Raw genomic sequence first — 18,986 nt, 5'->3', positions numbered from 1 at the left:
CAGGACTGACTGACTGAGTTTGTAAAAGTCTCTTTTCATAAGTTTATTTATGCAGTGCTCAGGGTCCTATACAACAGAGTAAAAACATACATACTGTAATAAACAACAGTTCTGTTTTTAATACAAACATGAAAATCAATGAGAAGTGTTTAAGAAAGCAGTTGTAACATGGGAAGGGTGGCAGCCAAAAGTGGTCATTCTAAAAACACAATTTACAGTTATTTTTAAAAATTTTGGGATGCATTAAGTTCCCTTCAAAACAAAGTTGTAAGTCCCAACTCGCGTTCAACGCAGAGCATATGATTCCTGCAGAAAGGCTACAGAGACCAGCCCGCTAAATCTGGATCAAATACAGAAACAAAAACTCCCAACAATCAGCAAAAGAGATGGGTCAAAGAACAAGGCAGCCTCAAATAATCAGACTGCACGTCACCATTAACGTTCAATTAAACAGATCTTTATTTAATCTATACATGAAGACAGAAGTTAATTATCATTCTTTCCCAACCCCTATGAACTTCTAGTACAAATGGAAACCATCCTCTGTGCAGCTGTTTGCCCGTTTCCTCTCCAGCATAAACACCAGCTGTTTCAAGTCCAAGAGAACAAGAAATCAGGGTAGCTTTTGAGCATGATCATTCAGCCAATGACACTGCCACCACAACAATAAAACTCTTAATTGTCAGCAAGATGATTAGCATCTCGCGTGAAGGGAGAAGACCAATTAATTTTCAGCAGCAAAGAGACTTACAATAATCCATAGGATTTATAAATCTGAGGCTGAAAGTCTGATGCTGGTGTAAGGCTGTGATGTCAAGGAACATTCAATGTGCCCATCAGCAAGGGACACAGACAATGTCAGTGTTAAAACGGCCAAGTGTTAGAACAGCAGTTCCACCCTTTACTGACAGGTCTACACCTGAAGGGGTGAAGACTATCCAAAGTACTGAAACCAGCCCCAGATAAAAGTCAACCACAGAATTCTATGATACTCATTAAAGTCAGGGAATTTGAGAACATGCTCAAAAACGGGTTTGATTAACACTTGGTTTGTGGAGAAACAATTACCTGAAATTTTAGTGGCATTTAGACACCAGGAGTGCATAGTAAGCACATGGTTAGTTTTTTAGATCTACTTAAATTCCTGTTTTACAAATTTTGCATCCAATTTCAGACTTTCTCCTCCTTAGGTAAAAGAAAGCTTAGATATAAATACATTACCATCTGTATTTACGTAGTACCTCTTTTGATCGTTTCCCATAACATTCATACTTAAAAAGCACAGTAATTTAATTCCGCAATGGAAGCATCAACTACATATTGTACTTCTCCAAGATGTGATGTCCGTATTTAGCAGCGCACAGCCAAGCATACGTGCAACTGCAGTGTCTTTTTCTGCCTTACATTTGCATTTTAGCTTTCATATTGCTTACACTGATTTAATTTCTGTGTAGAGTCTGTATACCCTAGACGTACAGTGATGACTGTAGTCACAGTAACTGTATGAAGCTTCCTGAGATCAGGCAATAATGCAGTTGTTCATCAAGTAAATCCAATCATTTCATAAAAGGAAATCATGCTATAAATTAGCTACAGACACTTGCAACAACCAGCATAAGTTTAAACAAAAAGTATTCACATACAAAGAGTTTGCTTTGAATGCAAAAGAGTAACTTAAGATTTAGAGAACGAGGAATGAGAAAACACAATCTCATCCTTCAAAATTTATCCACTTGTGAATTAATATGGTTTGTTTTCTCATCTCAAGATGAGTTACTGATTTAGATACTGTCAACTGGCAATACCCAGTATCACGGTGGACAGCCCACGATACCAAATTAGAGTAACCACTTATTTTTCCAGTCACTTTGAAAAATAAGTCTGGCTGCAACATCTGGCTATACTGAAGTAGAAGGATGGATGCGAGACAATCCACATTTACTACTAAGCCAGCAACAAGCCATCAAACAGAGCAGTTTTGTGCAGGAAAACAACATTCAGACCATGCCTTAATCACCTGCCCAATTCCGCCTCAGGAACTTCTTGAAGCACAGAGTCTTTCTTTAAAAGCATCCTTGTCTCAAGACGGAAGCATTGCTTGTCCAAACTACAGCTCTGTATTAATGACACTTTGAAGCACATAATGACTAGAAGGCTCCTCAGTAGCTTAACATGATTTTATCCTAGAAATACACCTTCGTGTAAATCCACTATGGTGCACGTTCACAAAGTCCTCATGCTAAAAAGCCACAAGTAAACAAACAAACAAACAAAACATCATAAGGTTCTGGCTAGGGGAAAGCTTTAGGTATGATTTTAATCTTGAACAGAGCTCACTGTAATCTGCTAGCTATTAAAAATAAAAATATTGGTAGCATATAAAATGAATTTTTATAAACCAGTAACTTACACAGTAAAATTTCCTTTTTCCATTTTAGAAAAACAGCCAATATTCCTGTTGAGCCCAATTGCATGCTGCAGATTTATAGAGTTTAAGTATGAATCTGATAGATCTTTAACTACAGTAATGCTTAGGAGTGCTATTTTCAGGCCAGAATACAATACCACAAACTTGAAGAAAACAAAACTGGTGAGTAAATTCATGAACTTTAAAATCAGCTTTAATTTCACCCTCAAGTGAAGTTGTCAATGTAAACAAAGCATGTTAACAATTCCAGTGACTCGCAGGACACAGCTGATACGTTCACTCGAATTAAATACACCATAATGGCAATCGCTTGACAGCAGACTTTGAAATACATGGCTCTTATTGGCTCCTTATTCTAATTAAGTCTCATTAAGAGCCAGGCTTGCAGCCTCTGAACTGAGAGCAATTAAATACCTAGGAGCTTCACTTGGCCGTTACATTTTAGATATTGGAATGTAATAGACTGTGTTTATAGGAATAAATACATAGAATATTTCCACTGAGTACTAGACATCATTTGCATTGATGCATGCTATTAACAGGTTTGTTGCTGCTTGAAATCTGAAATGATCAATACAAAGCAGCAAGGCAAAACTCAGTTTTAAAAAGTTTGTTTTCAGAAAGTGTTCGTATGTGCAACGTTTATTTGCATATGTGAGTGAGTGTGCATGAGAACACACGACTGGAAGCAGTGCAATACATTTTCTTGTCACAATTTAAAATGAGCTACTACATCACAACAGATCCGGTGTCATTCTCAACTGGAGAAGGAAAAGCCGCCCACTGTAACGTCACAAGTTTTGAGCAAGTGTCCCTACCTGAACCGCGTTGTCTGTTTCTCTAAGAACAGATGACAGATCATTTGCACGGGCCTCACTGTAGCAATCATCTCCTGTTAAATGTCTGGAGTACTGAATTAAGCACGGTCAAGTCTCACATAGATAAAGTAATTCCTGATGGTGAGGATCCATTATATTTACAGCACACTTTGGTTTTTTAAAAAAAATAGAGATTCCTTTGAGGAGGATTTTTTTTTTTGTTAAAACTTCAATCGTACTTGCGGATTGTCTGGAGTAATGCAACTGAATAAGGAACAGACAGGTAAAGGATTTTCTCTGTAGTAGCAAAGTGGTGGAGATGCAGAAAGTTTCCTTCTACCTTCTGAAAAAAGGTATAGGCCTGTACTGCTCACCTAAGTGCATTTATTTGATGTTCTGATGCATTGTTGTATATGCATCTACAGACACGGATATGCACATGTATCATGTACGCACACCTGCACTTCATTAATATTGGCATTTCAGTTCCTGATTTGGATCATAACTTAATCTTTCTAATTTGGATACATTACGGATATGAACGACAAGATTGAAGCCTGTCAGCAAAGGCGCTATGTCACAGGTCACGTCCGATCTGTACTCCCTCTGCTAGACAATACGCATGCCCAGTGGCAATCTGACAAAAATAAACTTGTTTCATCTCCAAAATTGAAGAGTCAGACAATTACTAAAATAAACGATTTCTTATTCAGATGGTCACAAAGTGACAAGGTATGTTGAAAAAGCTAAGTCTGCAGACAGAGGAAATCTCACTCAGAACAGGCACAGTCCAGTTCCGTTGAGCAGAAGCTCAGGTTAAGGCAGTGTCCCTCACAGAAGAACACATCGGAAAAAGCTGCTTTTCTTTTGCTGGTCTGGTGTGATTTTGACTCCCTGGTTGCTGCCTTGCGGGCTATTGCCTTCCTGAAGATGCAAAGAATATTAAGTTACTTACTGATACTGAACAGCTTCTTCATCTGTTCATTTTATTGACTCAAGCCTGCCATATCCAAACCCCACTATTAAAGTCAACAGCAGGTTGCACTCAGTCACCCGAGCTTTAATTACAGGACATGTTTGGCTCTTGCTGAAGCAGTTCAGATCATCAGCAAGACCCAACAAGGGCACGTCCAGTCACATTAAGGTGGAATGCTTTGTAAAAGTAGAAGGAACCTTTGTTAGCTTCATTTCCTACGGAGTAGCCTGACATCAATGTGTGTTCACTTATGGCACAAAAGATAACCCAATCGTTTCTCAGGACACTTTCACAGAAGTTACAAAAAAAAATTTGTTCACCTATTTTTAAACATACTGGTTTGAAGACTGCCCTGAAGTACAAAGCGGGCCTCCTCTGTGAATTCATATAGTTCCATTTTTTAGCCTGCATGAGCAAGAAATATCATTAAATTGCCCTACCACTCACTTGACTTCTCATAAAACAAATAAAAGGTAATTTTATTTGGAAACCCTCAACCACTGCAGCCAATTCCCAAAATGCAGAGACAATTGTTTATTAGCCAAGGTCAGACAGCAGCTTGACAAAACCAAAACCAAGTTTCTGTAACCTTCAGTGCACCCCCCCATAAAAGAGACCACAAAGTATTTGTTATATACTGTGAAACAGTACTTGCCATTGGTGGGGTTTTTCCCCCTGTTTAAATACAGCGCAGATGGAATAAAAGTCACTTACCAACTTCTTGTCCATTTTTGCTTTGATATCTCTCGCAAGAGTGAAAAACGCCTGTGACAAGTAAAACAATTGTTACATGGTGAGTAAAATACATTCTAACACTTTTGTTCAGCAATAAGCTGCTGCCCCGAGTTTCTCTGCATACTGAACTGAAGAATGGCACATTTTCAGGTTTTTTTCCCCCCTCCAGGCTCTAACAGCCCCTATCCAACCCCATCACCTCCCTTCCAAGCCCGAAAACCACAACAGTACACAACACTGCAGCACCACCCAGGGCAGCATGGTGTGAAAATATTGGCCTTTATCAATCACATCGCTGGTTGCAAAGACAGAAGCCAAGCTGTCCAGTGTGCTGCTCTAACACCCTTGTGTTACGCTCTCAACACCACGTTCAACCTAAATAAATTAGCATAATCTTAGACAACAACTTCATAACCCAGCCGTGGTATCAGACCACCATGTTTTGCATCCAACCGGGATGGGCAAGCGCTCTCCCAGCTCGTTTGCACAAAGACGACAATAAATACAGGAGAAAGGTTACGGTACTTACATTCTCTATGTTTATATTTGCTTTTGCACTGGTCTCCATAAATTTAATTCCAAAACTTGCAGCAAGCTGAACAAAAGAAGGTTTCATGTCAGTTGGGTACTTGCAGGAACTGCTCTAAGTACAACCACCTGCGCCAGATCTGCCCCTCCTGGCGCAATTCAGAGGAACTTGGGATTTACTCAAGCAGAACAATTTGCAAAAACCAGGAACTGAATCTCCCTGCTAGTAGCATCTATTCTGCCCGGGACTTGTTCTGCTGTTTTACACGCTGCGCACATTTTATTCTGCTCCTTTGTCTTTTTTTTTCTTTCTTGCATAGACATGTCAATCCCATAACATTGGCAGCGCCCAGACATACCTTCTCCACTTTGACTAAGTAACATCTGATGCCTGCAAAGACAATGCTGCCTGCTTGTCTAAGGGGCTTTCAGCCAGAGAGAGACATTTCCTCACTGCCAAACACTAACTCACTTTTTCTTCCTTTTTCTAAGAAGAAATCCAGCTCATTTACCAGATAACTGACAATTCTTAACACAGACTCATCTTTTTATCAGAATGGGGAAACGTATTGCAACCACAGCCTGGGAAACATCCAATAGTTCTGCTTAGAAATACCGCTGTACCAAAGCAGCATACAGACAGCGACAAATGCCATTTTTATACTGTGAAAAGTGTAAGCTGAAATACGTTAAAGCTAGAGCCCTTACCTTCTCCCCTTGCTCTCTAGAAACTTGTCTTTTGTCATTTGCATCACATTTGTTCCCAAGGATCATTTTTTCAACATCTGGAGAGGCATGCTGAGATAGAAACAAATCAAAGACTTGGGCTTGGGGTTTTTTGTAGATAAATATTGTACAAAAGAGCAGACACACATCGAGTACCTAACAGAAACACCTGTGCTAAGCATTGTCTGTGGATGTACAGGCTCCCCAACCCCCTCCTCCCAGCCACCCAGCGCATCCTGCACCATGACAGCTCTCAGATCACTTCTGGTGGCTGCAAAACATCATCTCTTAGGTCACCTCAGCACCGAAGGGGGTCCAGTCCCCTAGCTGGCTCTCGTGTGCCAGCACGACCAAGTAGTGTTAACCACAAGGTTACAGGTGTTATTATTACTGGTTTTCCTTCAATTTATTTTCCACGTTCCCTCCAGCACATGAATTTAGAATAAACTTGATGCTGCTGAAGCAATTCAGTTTCAACTACTTTTGGAGGAAGAAACAGCATCTTTAATGTTCAGTAAGTAAATAAAGAAATTACCTCTTCAATATTCCTGACCCAGTTCCGAATATTTTCAAAAGATTTTTCATTGGTGATGTCATAGACTAACATAATGCCCTAAAGATGAAGAAGGAGACAGATTGTTTCAGCTATCACAAGAGTTAAGACTCATCCATAGCAGAAACGAACAATTTAACAAAGACAATTTTAAAAACAGCCGGTTCACAGCTCCATTTAGCATTTAATCACAGTTTGTGCCTTGCCAGATCTGGCTCATGGGATACACGTATTCCCGCGCTGCCCCAGCACCGCTGGAAGCAGCAGCTGTCGGCGCTCACGTGTCAGAAACCAGACAGGTCCGCGTGCTCCACGCCAACCCCGGCGGATCTGACTGCAAGGGCTGCACGGCCTGGTCTCGGTTCAGCGCGACCCGCACGGCTCCTACCATTGCTCCCCTGTAGTAGGCGGTTGTGATGGTTCGAAATCGCTCCTGCCCGGCGGTGTCCCTGCAACAGACAGGACATGGGGCTCTTGCAAACATCCGCACCACCACGCTCAAGTTAAAGCCACCAAAAGTTTTAATTAAACGGAACCAGTCTTTGGTGCGCTACAGCTGCCTTCTAGGTTTTTAAGGTTTCGTAAATTGCTGAATAACGGGTATAAAAACTAAAGGGAAACCTGCCGGCGGGGCAGGGGCAGTGGGCACCCGGCGCTCGCTTCGGAGGAAGCCCTACCAGATCTGTAGTTTGATCCTCTTCCCGTCCAGCTCGATCGTCCGGATTTTGAAGTCGATACCTGCAACGCGGAGCAGCGCGGTGACCCCCCGCTCCCGCCGGCACCCGGCGCTCTGCTCTGCCCCCCCCAGCCCCGCTTCCCGGGCTCCGGGCAGCCCCGGCCGAGCCCCCAGCCCCCCCGGGGCCAAGCACCCACACCCTGGGGCCAAGCACCCAGGACCGAGCCCCCAGACCCCCGGGCCGAGCCCGCGCGGCACACTCAGCTCCGGCGGGGCCTCCACCCGCCCGCCACCCCCCCGGTTAGAGCGGGCGGCGCCGGGCCCGGCCGCCCTCACCGATGGTGGAGATGAAGGTGGCGTTGAAGGCGTCCTCGGAGAAGCGGAAGAGCGCGCAGGTCTTGCCCACGCCCGAGTCGCCGATGAGCAGCAGCTTGAAGAGATAGTCGTACGTCTTCGCCATGTTCGCGGGCGCCGCCCCTCGGTCGCGCCCGCCCCCCGCGGCCTCTCACGGCCCGCGCCCGCCGCCCGTCACGGCCCGCCGCGCGCCTATTGGCCGAGCCCGCAGCACGTCACCGCACTGGCCGCGGAGAGGGCTGAGCCGGCGCCCCATTGGCGCGATTGGCGGCTGCCCCGCCCCCCCTCCCCCCCCCCCCGCGGCTGCCCGGCCGATACGTCACTTCTTGCTGCGGGCGGAAAGCGCGTGCAGCAGCGGGGCTGCCCGGCTGGGCAGTGACGTCACGTCTCCCACTAGACGTGGCGCGCGGGCGCGTGGCGTCACCCCCCCCCCCCCCAGCGCTACAGAAGGGGCGGGAGGCGGCCCGGGCAGCGGGAGACCGTTTAATGCGGGGCTGGGGGGGGGGGGGGGAAGGGGGGGAGGAGCCGCGGGGGGTCGCTACGGCCGCGCTGGCGGCGGGGGGCGGTGCCGGCGTCCCGGTGCCTCCCGTGTCATATACAGTTCAGCTCGTTCAGCGTCTGGTCCAGTGTCTGGTGCAAACCCAGGTTCTCCTCTTTGGCTTGGGCGAGCTTTTCTGGTGAGAAAGAAGAAAAACCAGCCTGAACCCACGTTACTTACACCCCCACGGTCGCTTCCTGCACGCCCAGGACACCAGCACTGTGTCCACAAAACGGGGCCAAGTCTTGGTAACTGCTCTCAGCTAGTGAGGGGTCTGGACATATCTTAACACTGACAGGACACATCCTCCGGGGATGTCCTTGTCCCGAGAGGTTTTAAGTGGGCAGGGGGAACAACACAAGGATGCACCCAACACCCAGCGCACTCGGAGCTCCTGGCTGCCCCACGCGTCCCTGGGCACCCTGACATTTAGCTGACAGGGGCAGCTGAGCTGCCTCCATCCGCCTCTCCCCAGCCTGAGGAGCCAAACGCATTTTCAGTGTCGTTCCTATTGTATTTTAAGTGAGTTTTAAGGAAATAAAGCCCAAAAGCTGAAAGGCAGAGGTATCGTGTTTTTATTGAGCTCCGTCCTTACAGAGGAGACGGAAAGATCGCTTGTGGAAGTTGCACAGAAGTGACAGGTTTCACAGGCAAGAAAAGCGTAAGAAATGCAGCGAGCGAGAGCGGCCCCCGCGCCCCTGGGGTGTGGATCACAAGGAGGTCATGTCATTGAGAGCATGGTCAAGCTCCTCACTGATTGCTTTGTACTTCAGCTTCTGAGCGTACAACTCGTCTATCGGTCACAGGGACAGAAGGCACATTTCAGCAAGAGATGCAGAGAAACAGCCCAGAGAAGAGGCGCACAGGAGACAGGACAGTCGGAAGGCAGCAGCCAAAGCAGTCGGGAAGGAAAACAAAAGAAGAAAACAGATGTATAACTGAGCATCGGTATGAAAAAAAAAAATCCACTGCTGCCAGGTCAGGAGCTTTGTCTACCTTTCCTTTTCTTTACACCTCAGATAATTATTTTTCAGTCACCAGATTAAGCAGGGTCATGATTTTGTATTAATAGAAAGTGTCCTTGAGCCCATGTATCTGCGAGTTGGCCAAAATCAGGTCGTTGTTACCAACTTTCTGAAAAAAAAACCCCTTTCAGGGAAACTTCCTCCAGCCAGGAGGGGCCACTCTGGGCAGCAGATACATCACACACAGACACACACCAGTGCGCCTGACCTTACCAGCCAAATCCAATACCCACTCCGAGAAGTTTATTTCCTGATTTGAAACTGAACACTAAATGAAACTCGAGAGATTTCATACCTTCCAGGTCATCAATAGACTTTTCCAGTTTGGCAACTGTTCTCTCCGCAAATTCAGCACGGGTTTCAGCCTAAAAAAAATCAAAGAGAGTTGAGTGGATGCTTGTTAAAAAAGTGATGCCAAAATAACAATTGGAAGTGGACACTTACCTCTTTAAGCTTGTCAGAGAGAATCTTAATTTCTTCTTCGTATTTATCTTCTTTTTCTGAGTACTGTGAAAACAAACAATAAACACTGTTTAAGGGAAGTTGTAGCTACAATAATGTTTATGAAACCGCAACCTATTTACAACCACTTTTCCTTCTACAGCAGTTGCAAACGCCCCTTCCATACTTTTCTCCTCTTCACCTCTTCTCCACTTCAGACTCTGGTTCATCATAAAACATCATTTGAAGACTCAGGATGTCTGAGTTCCTCTGTGCGTCATCGCACACCTTAACAGGCTTACTTTCTTGCGCAGCACAAAAATAGCTGAATGTGCAAGAGAATGTGAAGCCTTCCATACCGATTTAGACTAGCCAGAACCAACTGTTTAATGAAATCAAGAGGTTTAACAATTTTCTTTATTGAGGGCAAAAAATACCACAAAAAGAGCAAGACTGGAAAATCGAGAGTGGTCAGCAGATGTGAGAAACGGCGCTGTAGGGCCTGGCTGTTGCAGGTAATTATTATATCACTGACTTGGGTCTGAGCAGAACCCATTCAGCATTATCAACAGTCTCTGTTAAACAGGCAGTCAGCTAAACCCCTTCAATTTCTGATTTATTTCTATTAACTTTATTTTCAAGTTTTGGCTTTGCCCCTATCCTTCAGTTTACTGCAAGAACCAACCTTTTCAGACTGAGCTTCCAAAGACTTCAGGTTGTTAGTGACATTCTTTAACTCCTCTTCAAGGTCGCTGCATTTACTATAGGAAAAAAACCAAAAGTATAAATTACTACTGTCCCTGTTATCAGTTAGTTTAATTTTCAAGAGGTCTAAAAATCCAAGGAAGGAAGGAATGATTGAGTCTGAAAGAAGAAAATTTGGTATACGGGGTATAAAAAAGCTTTTCTACCCATACCACATGCCTGCCTACCAGTAGCAGATTCTTCTAATGAAATACAGCTTTGACCTTTAATGTATTGTGAACTGCTCCTGTGTGTATGGAGTTACTCACACTTCAGACACTTCTGCACGCTCTTCAGCTCTTTCCAGTTCACCCTCCAAAATAACCAGTTTACGAGCAACCTGTGAAGAGACAACAGCTGCATCAAGCCACCCTGTAAGTTCTTACCCCTTTCTCTCACAGCACTACGTTTGAGCTTTCCTGAATAATGAGATTAGATTAGAACATCCATGCACAGATACGGCTGGTTTTTTTCCCCAAATAAGTTGGATTTTGCAGTGTTGTTAGCATTAAATATCTAAGATGCTGCAAGTCACTATTAAAATTACCCCTTTCTGGGAATGTTCCAAAGTTCAATTGCCACACAGTGAGAAGCCTGCAAAGGCTGACTAAACTGAAGCGTAACGAAGTTGTTCATGGTTCTCCCTCATGTTTAATTGTTTCCTTATCCCTTTTACCTCTTCGTATTTGCGGTCAGCTTCTTCAGCAATATGCTTGGCCTCCTTCAGTTGCATTTCCTGAATTTCCATTTTCTCTTCATCTTTCATTGCTCTGTTCTCAATAACCTTCATTCCTCTGCAGAAGTCAAAACAGGGGTGTTTAACATAGAAACATTTTAGCACTACTATCTCAAAAATCCCAAACTGGAATTCCATACTTGTAACCAAAAAGTAGCCCGTTATGACAATACTGTCATGTTCCTCAAGGCTAACAGAAGTACTCATTCCAGCCTGAAAAAAGTTCCAAATCTCTGACCCACAATCCACATTAGCACATGCAGATACTAAATTAGAAAGGAGTATTTTATTCATATATATTCAATTTTTTACCCCAAAAAAAGAAAGAAAGAAAAAAGGAAATGTACCTCTCACTCTCATCCGCTGCTTTCTCAGCCTCCTCCAGTTTCTGCAAGGCAGTGGCCAGCCGTTCTTGGGCACGATCCAACTCCTCTTCCACTAGCTGGATACGTCTGTTCAGAGCTGCCACCTCACCTTCAGCCTACACAAAACACAAGCGCCCAGAACTGAGGTTATGTGCAAAATCTCAGCTGATGGGTTTCCTTACAACTGCAAAGGCTTCCCCTTGGTATAGGCAGCAGAAGCTCCAGGAAGCCTTCTGCCTCTGCTTTTTGTTTCAACTGTGGCATCTCAGAAATTTCTAGGTATGGAGTATGTGCTTCTTTCTTTTTTAATGGTACTTCACATTCCTGCCATACAAAAAGGGCTTGACACTGATTGCTAGCATTGGAGTATTTTCAGATCATTTCACAGGGCTGGATCTCCCCGTAGGATTGCAAAGTTAAAAACGGAACTGTTTCCATCATGCTTGTTCCCAAAACCTCACAGTTCACCTCTCTGTTCCTAGTTCCATCACAGCTCAAAGCAATACCTACCACAGCACGCTGCTGAAGTTAAAGCCATTTCATTATCCGTTATGGGCTCCTGAGCCTGCCACTGCTTTATAATCTTTATGCAGTCAGTTGGGCAGATACAGTTTGCCTCAGCATGGGAGAGTCGGTCTTTGTAACATAAACAGGGCAAAATTAGATATGTTCTTAAAATCAGTTCACTTTTTCATTTGTTCCTGTGGTACTTAAGGAATTAGACAGAAAGCACTTCTTAATAATGTCTCTTTATATATTGTTGAATAAACTGCACAGTAATTTGAAACGCTATTAACATTTAAAAAACAGACTAGATAATAAATGGAAAGGTCATTGGGAGAAACGCTTGCATATAGACAACATGAACAAATCAGTGTTGATTAATACATTGTGTTTATTCAGATACGGTTCCTTTAATTGCTTGTTATTTCAAGGAAAATAAAGCCCTACTTTAATAACTGCCAGGTTTGCATGCTTAATTGTCCCCAAATCTAAGCATGATTGCCATATACAAGATTTTTTATTTTTAAAAAAAAAAAAAGACAGGGTATAGATCCTGGGAAGGCAATTGGGTTTTGCTTTATGTTAAACACTTTGAAGATATAATTGTTTTGCTGCAGCTTTGCAAATCTGGTTACTGACCGCTCCTCCTAAGCTGGAGGAAGTGGTTTCATTCATAGTTGTACCATCTTAGAAAGGATTTCAGTGACCAATCCAAATGGCAGCTGACCCTGGACTCCTCTAGTCATAAATTACCCAGCATTTCATTTGTTTTCTACCCAGCGCTGTGTGTTTAACTTTCTCGATTTACACACAAGCCATCGATCATGTGGAAAACTGGTGTCTGTTAGGTGCTAGTCTGCAACCCCTTCCACTAGGCCGGCCACTTTTAAGTCACATTTTAATTAAGCAAGATTCCAAAGCTATGGAGACAGGGCCACTGGGAAGCTGGAGTTAGTCTGGCTCCACCTCTCCCAGAAGCAGTTTTACCGTATAAGGACTGCGGGCTAACTCGCTGACATGTGATAAAATAGCAGGAAGATGCCGGGAAGGCTGATCACACACAAACCTAAGTGAAACCAGCTGTCCAGCCCCGGGAGAGCCGCACACTAGTGGAGAGTTCTCGTTTCTCTGTGAAAACCAGGAGGGAAAGTGATTTTTCAGCAGTTCGGACATTTCCCAGCTGTGCTGAAGCCAGTGGTGCGGCGCCGAGAGGCGGGAACTCCCCGCTCGTTGTCATGCAGTGCTTTTTCCTAAACTGCCATTTCCTACAAAACTCGTAACCGCTCCCCGATGCCAATGGGGGCTCGCAACGCCGTTTCCGAGGGGAAAGCGCGATAAGCAGCGGGCGCCTCGCAGCAGCCACCGCCGCCGCGCCCGGCGCCCCGCAGGCCGGTGCGGGCCAGGCGCTGCGGCAGCGCCAGCGGCTTCCGCAGGGAGTCTGCGGAGCGGAGCAGCGAGGGGGACAGCTGAGGAATGAAGGCAGCCGGCGGCCGAGCCGTCCTCCCGGAGCAGGGGAGAGCCGGGCGCGCCCCAGCGAGAGAGAGCCAGAGACAGGAAGGAAGGAGCAGGGCAGCCCGGGAGAGAGCGACCGAGAGAGGCGAGCAGGCAGCCCGGGCGGTCTCACTTTCTCCCGCAGGTCCCGTTCCAGGTCCAGCTCCCGCTGGAGGACCTGGGCGCGATCCTCCGCCTCATCCGCCTGTTGCTGCAGGCACTGGATCTTCCTCTTCACCGCTTCCAGGGAGCTCGGCGCGGCCATGGGCGCGGCGCTGGCGACGGGCAGGGCGCGGGGGTGCTGCACGTGGCGGCGCGCGGCCCCGCGCCTTTCAATGGGCCGATGACGTCACGCGGCTGGAGGTGGAGGTGGGGGCGGTGACGTAGCACAGAGAGGAGCCGGCGCAGGCAGCGCTGGGACAGCGGCGCACCGGGGCCGCCCCGCCCCCAGCCCCGCTCCCCGGCGGGGTCCCCCAGAGCGCCCACCCAGCTCCGGGGCCGCCCCGCCCCGGGCTGCGCAACCCGCTGCGCCGCGCCCAGCTGCAGCGCTGCGGGGCTCCCCCGCCACCCTGAGGCCCCCAAAAGGTAGGGCTCGGCACCGTGCTGCCGGGTCCTGCCCTCCGGTGTGGTACTGCCGGAGAGGAGCCGGGGCTGGGCGTCACGCCTGCGGGGGGCTGCACCCAACAGCATCCTCACAGCCCAGCTCCCCTGAAAGATCAACACCTTGTTTACTTCGATTAAAGGAGATTTCACTTTCCTAAAGAATCCCCGCCCACTCCCCCTCCCCCCCGGTTCAGGAACCTGAGGTGCAGTGCTACACGTACCTCTGGTACCCGTTAAAGGCCCAAGTGGCACAGTGTCCCCCGGGCAGCCGCGGGTGCCACGTCCCGGTGCGGAACTGCAGCCCCCAGCTCCTTCTGGGAGAGGGCACAGACTTGTGTACCTGAAGTTCAACACTGCCTTCCCCACCCCGCCCGTCAAAAGACTGCAACACAAAAGTCCTCAGTGATTCCTATAATCAGTGTTACTACCTACTTACTGCAAAATATACAGAGCACAGTAACAGGTGAGTATTAGCTGTAGGTACGTACATCAGTGGCCTTCTTTTCAGCCTGCTCCAGTTTTTCCTGGGCATCTTTGAGAGCCTCCGAGTACTTATCCAGCTCATCTTCAGTTCCTTTCAACTTCTTCTGCAGAGCTACCAGCTCATCCTCTACCTTTCAAAAGAGAAAAAAATAAAGTCAGCATTATCAGTTACAGTTTAATAATGTTAAAATGTCTCTTTACTATTAGTTTTAGCCTAACACAACATACAAAGAGTCAGAAAAGACCAGATCGAAGTTCTGCTGGGGCAAGGAGTCTGAGAATGACTGGTAGCAGTTGCCAGGGAAAGATGATTAAACACATATCCTTAGGACAACATTCCCTGCCACTGCACACACGGGATCTGGTTTAATACATAACTGGGTATAAACCCTTTTCCACCTCATTTCCGTTTTGGACTCTGCAATGCCCTTCAGCAGTTAATTCTACAGCATAAAAGTTTTAATGTCCTGATGATTTATTGGGAAACTCTTCAGTTCCTGTATAGCTAGAAAAAAAAAGCAGTTGTTCCCGAGTCATCTTTTGTGTGTCGTTGGAGACACTTCAAACCCCACGCAAGACTCTGGAAGCAGGAAGGAACAGCTCTGCTCTGCGACAGCCCCTGCCATAAGCAGGAGGTGGGAGTTGCGGAGGTCTCTTCCCACCTGAATTATTCTCCAGTTGTGGCCCAACAAGGTATGCTCCATCCACAAGGCTCAGCCTCTCTCCTCCATACCATATAAATCCATATTGTACACTAGAATGGTACTATTTATAACCTGCTGGGAGACTGTTTAATGATGAACTGTCTCGTGCTCCCAGAAGAATTTACATTATCAGGAGGCTTGCTGCTGATAAGAGTGTGCCTGCAAACTCAACTGCTCCATCATGTCATCTGCAATACAAAACAGTTCTGTCTGTAGAGCAACCGACGCAACCATTTAGCTCCACCTGCACATAAATTCCGTCTATCAAAATAAGTTTGTGTTTTAGTACACTTGACTTTCTTCACTCTAGCTTCAAAGATAGCTTTAACAACATTTTTGGTAGTGTGTTATTCTTGAATGTTATGTTGCTACATTTCTGCTCTGAGTAACCAGATAGTGCGAGAAAACTGAATATGCTTGCTTGGATGCTTTAACAGAGGGACAGTAAGCAGAATGAAGGCGATGCTCACTTTGTGTATGATGTTAAAATTGCTACTCAAGTACCATGCCCATGTTATAAAAAAAAAAAAAACGCTGAAAAATTTGACACAACTTAGAAAAGAGAGCAAAGATTTTTTTTCTTTTAGCTTTTTACTGTGAATAACCCTCATACAGATACTTGAAAATTCCTATAAGCGTAGAGTTTATCATTCTGTAGGAAATCACCTTTGATAACTAAACATAAAGGAAGGCTAAGCATTTAATCCCCATTAACCACTCTGAGGAACAATCTGCTGTGGCTGTTGCAGAGTACAGAAAGATGAGCTGAAGAGACTGTGGCCCAGCAGAATGGCACCTGACCAACACCTCTGAGGCTAGGAAAGAAATAGGGACTACACACATAGGGTGATGCATACAGCTTGTAGAAGCCTGCTGTAATGACACAGAAGAGACAAGTGGTTTTCCTTGCATTGGGGGCAGAGGGGGAAAACAGCAGCAGCTGACCCTTTTGGAAACTTTTCCTGTTGCTTTAGCCAAACGGATGATCTGTTGAAACTTTGGTCTCATATCATCCAGGATCTCAAACTGAACTTGAACATAAGAAGTATTTGGCCAATTGAATGTTAATAACATATTATAGAAGTCTGGAAGACACAGGAGAAGCAGCCACATTTAAAGAATGTGGAAGGAAAAAACACAGTTATTTTACAGGAAGTGCAATAAGAAACTCGAGTGTCGTCAACTTACATTTCAAGATCATTCTGAAAACAGCACAGCTCAAATGAGATAGACACCCAGAATAAAGAACATTGAAAAGCAAAAGAATATGAAAATGCTAACACTAAAATTCAGTTAAAAGAAGAGCTTTCAAATGAAGGTATTTCTGGTTATTCTTAAAAAAAACCAACACAACATATCTACTGTTGAGTCACAGCTGGTGCCTCTAAGGGCACTCTCTATACCAAGGATTAGTCAAGTGAACTTTATTAATTCACTTCAAGGAGAGGCTCAATTAATGTTTAGACACAGCTGACTCTTCAGGAGGTATTAATACTAGTGCTACATGTGTTCAAGGTACACAGCTTTGATTTTGAGTATGTAAGGCCTTTTCCATCGAATCATAAGCACACAAAAATTAAGGCAATTATGTAAGATTCAAGAAAACTTAGGCAAAGTACTCTTAATAATCTGTGGATAGTGCCAATTTTGCAAAGACTCAGACAGCTGAAAGGAGAAGTTAATACCTAGCCCTGGCTATATGAGTATAACATCACAACAAGGCAAAAAGACTTCAAGAAGATTAACAGAAAACCCAGCTTCCAGTTACTTCCCTTTCTGAATCAAAAAGTTGTGACATAGTATTCTGTTATTTCCACAGCACATGCACAATCAGTGCATTTATTTCTACTTACCTGTTTACATTTGTCCTCAGCTGCCTTCTTATCTGTTTCAGCCTGCTCTGCTCTGTCAATGGCATTCTCTTTGTCTAACTTCAACATCTGCATCTTTTTCTTGATAGCTTCCATTTTTGCTAAAGGATAGGTTGGATCTGTCACACAACTGAAAGAATTACAAAGAGTAAAGGTTTAGATTTTTAACAGCTTGGGCAGAGAAATAAGCTGTACCCAGCCGTCACAGGGAAAATGAGCTCAAGTGGTTGTAGAGAGCTTTAAACCCAGAGACCGCTGGACAAAACCCAGATCTATTGGCCTCTTCTCTGATCTTTCATAGAGAGCCTTTCTAAGGAATGAGCTGGAACAGACTCACTAGAGGAATCTTCACCGCTCCATCATCTCCTTATTTGGCTCCTGTTTTCTTAAAGAGAAAACTGTTTCCATTTTTAAGCTTCTGACAGAAGCAAAAGTGTTGACATATGAACACATGCTTGAAAGAAAGCTTATTAGCACCCCTTCGTGTTTGCAGAGCAATTAAACAGCCCGACAGATCTACGGGGATGGCTTGGCTTCTTATAATAATGGCATAAGACTAATGGAGAAAAGGATCTTTTTGGAATACTCCAAAATAAATCCATGCATAAATTAAAAATATCTACACTTAAATGGTAGCTAAATTTATGTTATAAAAAGATGCAGGACATGTTATGAGACAGCAGGTTAGGGTTTTTTTCTGTGAAAATAAGCACTGGTGTTAAAGAGCTAGCTATAATCTGTAATAGTATAATATATAATAGAGGTTGTATTTAGATACCAAGTTCAGGCTGAAAGGCATTGAGTGAGTCTGAGTGCTTGTCTTTGAAATTTCACTCATTAAATACTTAGGGAACTGAACAATATACCTGAAGTCGCAGTCTGATGAGCACTGTAAATTACTTCCGCTGTATGAAGGAGTCACCTTCTCTCTGTCAGGCACGGCAAGAACAGGCTCTGGGAGGAATATCAGGAGCAGTTCCACTGAGGACATCAAGAACATCCAACAGCCCCAGCATGAGCCTTGTTTCATTTCACAGTCCTATTAAACACATTACCATCCCCCCAGCTGCCCTCTCCCATCCCTTTGCATGACCTGCTTTGTCCCGACTGCATCAAGGGCTTACTCCACTTCCCAGAGCTGACTGAAAATGCTTGTTGACTTTGGTACAGTGACCCACATGCCCTCATATTTCCCCCAATTCTTCCCCACGTTCGGGTCCCGTTAACCACCCCATGATCCTTTCCTTCCCTATTCTGACCTGCTCTGCTCTCCACAGCCTTGTAGCTCCCTGCCAGGCCACACACAGCCCAACTCACTGCACAACCTCACAAACCCTGTCAGGTCTTCCCTCAGAAGTGTTCACAGCATCCCCAGCCACGTGGGGTACCAAAAGACTCAGCACAAGATTTGGAATCCCTCATCCCCTGGAGCAAGCTGGCATGGCACTGAAAGGCCTTCAGGAATGATTTCAAAGGAAAAATTGCCTTTTATTTAGCTAAACATGACAGTAGAATGGGCCTGAAGCCAGTATCAGCACACCACCTACAAACAAAGTGAGAGCCCCACAAACCATCCCCAAAGCACCACAAGGCTTATCAGCACACTTGCTACGGTGCTCAGGCTGCCTTTTACCACCCATTTACTGGTGTTGCTATTCAAAACAAAACCACCGCGCACACGACTACT

The 18,986-nt window shown here is 45.3% G+C and overlaps 2 protein-coding genes and 1 long non-coding RNA gene across 6 annotated transcripts; all 3 read right to left on the bottom strand.

The window, feature by feature from the left end:
• Positions 1-14: 14 nt before the first annotated feature.
• On the bottom strand, positions 15-8,026 carry RAB8A (RAB8A, member RAS oncogene family). Of its 2 annotated transcripts, none has more exons than XM_055707939.1 (8): positions 7,777-7,965; positions 7,442-7,502; positions 7,153-7,213; positions 6,747-6,824; positions 6,194-6,283; positions 5,487-5,552; positions 4,937-4,987; positions 15-4,170 (listed from the first exon to the last, which is right to left on the bottom strand). In XM_055707939.1, the coding sequence occupies exons 1-8, from the start codon at positions 7,898-7,900 to the stop codon at positions 4,078-4,080; spliced, it is 624 nt and encodes a 207-aa protein (XP_055563914.1). In that variant the 5' UTR covers positions 7,901-7,965; the 3' UTR covers positions 15-4,077. The 2 variants fall into 2 exon arrangements, with proteins under 2 accessions (XP_055563914.1, XP_055563913.1); XM_055707938.1 differs by lacking the exon at positions 15-4,170 and adding an exon at positions 4,337-4,627 and having other exon boundaries at positions 7,777-8,026.
• Positions 8,027-8,261: 235 nt separating this feature from the next.
• Positions 8,262-18,335, bottom strand: TPM4 (tropomyosin 4). Of its 3 annotated transcripts, XM_055707942.1 has the most exons (10): positions 18,166-18,335; positions 17,282-17,429; positions 14,730-14,855; positions 11,626-11,759; positions 11,219-11,336; positions 10,812-10,882; positions 10,484-10,559; positions 9,802-9,864; positions 9,653-9,722; positions 8,262-8,468 (listed from the first exon to the last, which is right to left on the bottom strand). In XM_055707942.1, the coding sequence occupies exons 1-10, from the start codon at positions 18,327-18,329 to the stop codon at positions 8,386-8,388; spliced, it is 1,053 nt and encodes a 350-aa protein (XP_055563917.1). In that variant the 5' UTR covers positions 18,330-18,335; the 3' UTR covers positions 8,262-8,385. The 3 variants fall into 3 exon arrangements, with proteins under 3 accessions (XP_055563917.1, XP_055563915.1, XP_055563916.1); XM_055707940.1 differs by lacking the exons at positions 14,730-14,855; positions 17,282-17,429; positions 18,166-18,335 and adding an exon at positions 13,772-14,059; XM_055707941.1 differs by lacking the exons at positions 8,262-8,468; positions 14,730-14,855; positions 17,282-17,429; positions 18,166-18,335 and adding exons at positions 8,896-9,125; positions 13,772-14,064.
• LOC129735899 (uncharacterized) lies at positions 12,192-13,765 on the bottom strand. Its single transcript, XR_008731840.1, has 2 exons — positions 13,214-13,765; positions 12,192-12,279 (listed from the first exon to the last, which is right to left on the bottom strand). It is a non-coding gene; the product is annotated as an uncharacterized LOC129735899 (long non-coding RNA).
• Positions 18,336-18,986: the final 651 nt, after the last annotated feature.

The sequence above is a fragment of the Falco cherrug genome, chromosome 4 (assembly GCF_023634085.1).
Source record: "Falco cherrug isolate bFalChe1 chromosome 4, bFalChe1.pri, whole genome shotgun sequence".
NCBI classification, from domain to species: Eukaryota; Metazoa; Chordata; class Aves; order Falconiformes; family Falconidae; genus Falco; species Falco cherrug.
This window is presented reverse-complemented; position numbering and strand designations above follow the sequence as displayed.

What these genes read in the sequence shown, in the direction of transcription:
- RAB8A (XM_055707938.1), bottom strand. Translation starts at nt 7,900, where the DNA reads ATGGCGAAGACGTACGACTATCTCTTCAAGCTGCTGCTCATCGGCGAC. An exon ending in AGGATCAAACTACAGATCTG is followed by an intron (nt 7,214 to 7,441) that starts GTAGGGCTTCCT and finishes TGTCTGTTGCAG; the next exon opens with GGACACCGCCGGGCAGGAGC. An exon ending in CAAATATAAACATAGAGAAT is followed by an intron (nt 4,988 to 5,486) that starts GTAAGTACCGTA and finishes TACTTGTCACAG; the next exon opens with GCGTTTTTCACTCTTGCGAG.
- TPM4 (XM_055707942.1), bottom strand. Translation starts at nt 18,329, where the DNA reads ATGAAACAAGGCTCATGCTGGGGCTGTTGGATGTTCTTGATGTCCTCA. An exon ending in TCATCAGACTGCGACTTCAG is followed by an intron (nt 17,430 to 18,165) that starts GTATATTGTTCA and finishes TAATTCTTTCAG; the next exon opens with TTGTGTGACAGATCCAACCT. An exon ending in GCAGCGGATGAGAGTGAGAG is followed by an intron (nt 11,337 to 11,625) that starts GTACATTTCCTT and finishes TGACTTCTGCAG; the next exon opens with AGGAATGAAGGTTATTGAGA.